Source organism: Prunus mume, linkage group LG2 (genome assembly GCF_029339155.1).
Source record: "Prunus mume cultivar Tortuosa linkage group LG2, ASM2933915v1, whole genome shotgun sequence".
Classification (NCBI taxonomy): domain Eukaryota; kingdom Viridiplantae; phylum Streptophyta; class Magnoliopsida; order Rosales; family Rosaceae; genus Prunus; species Prunus mume.
Genome location: NC_142699.1, coordinates 39,987,122 through 39,992,419, shown reverse-complemented (window position 1 = coordinate 39,992,419; position 5,298 = coordinate 39,987,122). Strand labels below are relative to the sequence as shown.

At 32.4% G+C, this 5,298-nt stretch overlaps 1 protein-coding gene across 1 annotated transcript; it reads right to left on the bottom strand.

Annotated features, from left to right (window-relative positions):
* Positions 1-2,760: 2,760 nt before the first annotated feature.
* Positions 2,761-3,966, bottom strand: LOC107882055 (uncharacterized). The gene is made up of 4 exons (XM_089044551.1): positions 3,860-3,966; positions 3,220-3,478; positions 3,067-3,134; positions 2,761-2,947 (listed from the first exon to the last, which is right to left on the bottom strand). Exons 1-4 carry the CDS (start codon positions 3,964-3,966, stop codon positions 2,761-2,763), a joined length of 621 nt encoding a protein of 206 aa, XP_088900677.1.
* Between the last annotated feature and the right edge of the window lie 1,332 nt (positions 3,967-5,298).

Here is a 5,298-nt window from a genome sequence, read left to right as displayed (position 1 = left end):
CTAAGCATCTTATGTTTTTTTTAGAATCTTTCATATTGAGAGGATCAACAACATACTAAACTCACGCACACACTACACGAATGCTAGGACTAGAATCCAAAACCTTTACTGGAGGAGCAATTGCTCCAAACTACGCTAGTGGCCCTTTGCTCGATGCATACTATGTTTAAGGGTTGTGAAGATGGGCCATTTGAGCAAATTTATTGTTACATGTGTGGTTCAAATTCATAGTGCAACCAAAAATTTAAAATAAAGCATGGATTTGTCAATATGAGTTTGGAAGATGACAGTATACCCACCAAGATAAATTATTTTTTCTTATTCATGCTAACTTTTGTATTATATCTTAGGTAATTTCTTGTAATATTAGGTTTTCTAGTATAGTCCTATAATTACTCTCTGCAATAGTGAGATTAGGATTGTAACCCTACGTGTATATATATTCCTCATTGTGTGATGAATAACACACAACAATATTAGCCAAATAATATTCTTCATCTTGGCACGAGAGCCAGGTTCATAAACAAAAAAGGGAAAACCCTTAAGCGAATCCATCATGCCGCTGTTGCACAACCCATTGCAATATTGATCCTGGCATTTGATTTGAACAATTGGAATTGCTAGTAACCTTCTCTCTAACCTTCTCTTTTGGACTTTCTCCCTTTTCCTCATGACATGTGTCATTTCCCTTACACTTAAAACATTGTCATCAATCATCACACAAGCTAATTTTTCTTTTCCAAATTAACCCTTATTAAATATATATATATATATATATATATATGTACATATTTTTTTTTTACAACAAGCCAATATTTTAACAACTTTCTTTCCACCTTATTAAAAAATTAAATAAGAAAAAAGACAGGTTTTTATATATAAAAAAAACTGTTTGATTTTTGTTTTTCTAAAGAACACATATGTCGCGCTAATAAAACCTTCAGTCCTTGCATAGCTTTATTTCCACCATATAAAAAAATTAAATAAGAAAAAACGTAGGTTTTTTTTTATAAATATATATATATATATATATATAAGTATACTTTTCGTTTTTCCAAAGGATACAGACTGTAATAATAAATTGTTGTCCTAGCATAGCATGGACTTCTTTTGTAACTAAGAAAAAAATTTATCATTGAATTAAAAATAAATAAATAAACCTTTTAAAAAAATAAATAAATAAACTGGCGTTTTAAAAAAAAAAATTATTTTTAATAAGATGGTAAGAAAGTTGTTAAAAAAAAAAAAAAATTCAATACATTTAATAAGTATAAACTTGGAAAACAAAATTTAGCTTGTGTAATGAATTTACAACATTGTTTTAAGTGTATTGACATTGTTTTAAGCGTATAAAAAGTGACACATGTCATGAGTAAAAGGGAGAAGGTTAGAAAGAAGGTTGCTAGCATTTTTGAACAAAAGGTAAGGAAAATGGGAATCACAAAATGTGACTATAAATGTATTGTGTTAAACATAACTATGACAGTATTATGTTCATGTAAGAGTAATATGGATTAGTACCATGACGGTGAAGATTGGCCATGGGATAATAACATTATATTGCTTGGCACCGTGTCCAAGCAAGTCAAACACTATTTCTCCTTGTGTCTTAAAATTTATGATGAGTACACCCTATGATCTAAATATACCCTAATATTTAGATCAAAACATAAAATTAACTAAGTATACCTTATTTAACTACCAAAAATACCCATGGTACGCCCTATTTTCTTCCATATCGATATCTTCCTCCTTTCATCCCATTAAGCAATTTCCAATCAAACCAGTAGAGAAGATTTGCAAGTCCAAGCTGTAGTGTTGTTATTCCCATGTACATCCGAGGACAAATTCTTCGACCAGCTCCAAATAGTAAAAACTCAAAATTCTGCCCTTTATAATCAATGGAACTGCCATCAAACCTTTCTGGGATAAATTCTTCTGAGTCCTTCCAAGACTCAAGGTCTCGTGCAATTGCCCAGCTATTTACAAAGACAAGTGTTTTTGAGTCAATATCAGAACCTTGGATTTTGAAATGAGACATGGTTTCTCTCTTGGAATAATCATTGGAGCTTGAGGATGCAATCGAGTCTCTTTGATTATCATCTTGACGTATTGAAGCTCATCTGTATCTCGTTCACTGATTTTTCCTTTGTGTTTCCAATGCATCTTCTAACTTCTTCTTGGGCTTTCTTCATCAGTTTCTGTTTCCTAGCTAATTCTGCCATCGCCCATGTCATTGTAGTTGCACTGGTATCTATTCCACCTAAAAATAAATTATGATTCACGAAAGTACCATGAGATTTGTATGCATCAATGAATTACTAAATAACGATAATCAAATAGTTGGGGTTAATACTAAGGATTTTGGATGTAGGATTTTTTGTTCACATTTCATTAGGGTTGAATATGGTGAGTAAAGTTTACATAATAAAATTACATTTGTTTCACAATTCAATATATATTTTTTGGTCATTTTATATTTTGAGTAAAATTGTAATTCAATAAATAGTTTGATGGTGTAGTAGGGTGTACTCAGTTAATTTTAAAGTTCATTTAACAACACCCTAAAATTAACATTGTGGGACTCCATGACTCACCTCGTCTTAAGAGTCATTTCATTTGAATATTCCTTATCTGCTTCACGTGCCTTTTCTTAGAAAAAAATGTCCATGCAATAGTCAAGCACTATTTCTCCTTGTGTCTCAACATTTCTAACGAGGAACACAATAAAAGAAAAAAATTAATTAACATTGTGGAACTCTATACACCACCATTAATCAATGTCCACAAAGAGTAGAAACGTACACACCATAAAAATTTCAACGAAAAGGATGCTAACCTTGTTCTAAGAATCATTTCATTTGACTCATTATCTACTTCACTTGCCTTTTCTTGGAAAACTTTTCCATGCAAGTTGAGCACTATTTCTCCTTGTGTCTCAACATTTCTGATCAAGAACACAATAAAATAGAAAAATTAACATTTTGAAAGTCTACACCACCATTAATAATGTCCCCAAAGAGTAGAAACACACACCATAAAAATTTCAACGAAAAGGATGCTAACCTTGTTCTAAGAATCATTTCATTTGACTCTTCATCCACTTCACGTGCCTTTTCTTGGAAAAAATTTCCCTGCAGAATACAATAGAATTCATAAACTCGTTTAAACAAGGAAAGGAAATACTAATAAGCGTAGATATCATGAGCAAGTGCGAACCTCCTCAAATTCAATGTGGTATACGTTTCCTTTTTGGTAAAGGGCTTTCATATTTCTCTGCCACTTGTGCTGATCCACTTTAACTAAGCCATGCCTCCTTGAAAAAGGAATCTGCTTCCCAAATTGTAGGTCTTCACCTCTAATCATGTACCCGTTTCCTACTCCCGGCATGTTAAAATCAGCAGGGTTTCTGTTAAGTGTGGTCCCATTACGATTGTTAGCTTCCAATTTGTGTAGCGTTGGATACATATATATAATTCTGGTACATCATAAAAACTAAAGGGTTATCAAAACCATGAGCAAATATACTCAGACTATAGGGTTTTGAAACATGTTAAAATTCTAATAGGACTTTTAGATCTGCAAATCAAATAACATCGATTAAATCACCAAACCAGTTCTGGTTACAATAACGAATAAATTTCCTTTAAATTTAGTGGATGTTTTTACGGCATAGGATGATTTGTTAAAAGAGACTTCAGATTCTAGAAAAAGAAAACTAAATCTAGAAAAATTTAATAATAAACGAGTGAAATTGGAACATATTTATCAAAAGGTGCTCCCAATTTTCCAGATCTGGATCTAAACAATCATGATTGACACCCTAACAGCACAAGGTTATTTAAAAATAGAATTCTACCTCTGGTAAATCATCGATGCGATTTTGAAGCCTGGATCAGACTCTCCAGTTCTAGTATCATCTTTCTCTTCCTCTTGGCCTTCAGAAAACTCAGATGCCTTCACCATTTATCTCTCTCTCTCTCTCTCTCTCTCACAGAGGAACCCCCAAACCTAAGAAAATATGAATTAGAACTAGAGACGGCAGAAGGGTTTTTTTGCTGACACATACCACCTGACTGCTCTTTAGGTTATTTTTATAGATGAAATGAAACCATGGGCTGTTTTGTGTCTAGGATGGTGGTTTTGAAAATACCATGGGCTTTTTACTCTTTTTAGTCTGTTGAAAATACTATGGGATGTCTTTGGCCGGTAAAAATATTTGAACTACAGGCCTCCTGACTCCATTCTCGTGTCTTCATCTTTATCTTTATACTTATAATTTGGTTCATTTATGAACAAATTAAAATTCCCTCAATTTCCGAAAATTTGTATTTAGAAATGTTTGGAGTGGAACCGATAAACTACAGCTAGAATAGAAATGTTGTTAACAATGGTTATACATAATTCGATAGTTTTCATGTACTATATATTTTAACGGTACGTAGAACCACAAAAACAATAAAGGGTGGTACGTAGTAACCATGCATGAAAATGGTGGTGATGGCGGTAGTGATTTGTTGCACTAATGACACTAGTCAATTATGGAATGCATTTATACCCTAACTTTTTCAGGTAACCAATAACAACCAAATATGCACTAACAGGTTTTTAGCTTAGTGGTAAGAGTATTTGCTTGCATGTTAGTGGTCTCAAGTTCGAACCCTAATGAGGGGCGGACCCAGTAAATTTCATAGTGTTGGGTTAAATTCTTTTTTATGGAGAATCCATTGTATTACATTATTTTTTTCTTCTTAAAAACAGGTTTACATGGTTAATTGGCTCTAGGCTATAGGTTTTCATTTTTTTTTATATGCAAATGAAATGAGTGGTTGCAACTATTCTTCAATTAAAAAAATTTAAATTTTATGGGAGTACAAATAGAAGTATAAAGTGCAGTCATATAGATCTACAATTGCACAATCACAAGCCAACCATTCAACAAAACCAAGAGTCAACTAGACTATATAGAAGCAGAGATCAAGTGAATAGATTAAACTAGAAAAAGGAAAAATCATCAATAAAATCCAAACCATAAAAAACTAACAATAACAATTGAAATTAGAAATTAAACAAAAAGTAAGATAGAAAATTACAAATATTAAAGAAACCATTGCATATAAGTTAATACATTTTTTAAGAGGAGGAGACCTACTACTTTTAAGCTCTCAAGTTCAAATATAAAGTTATAGCTTACATGGATAGGTAATAGAAAAACATGACGTTCGATGTGAGTGGGTGCCTCTAGAGATGAAATCTTATCGTTGGGATAGGCTAATGTCAACAAAGAGGGGTGGACTA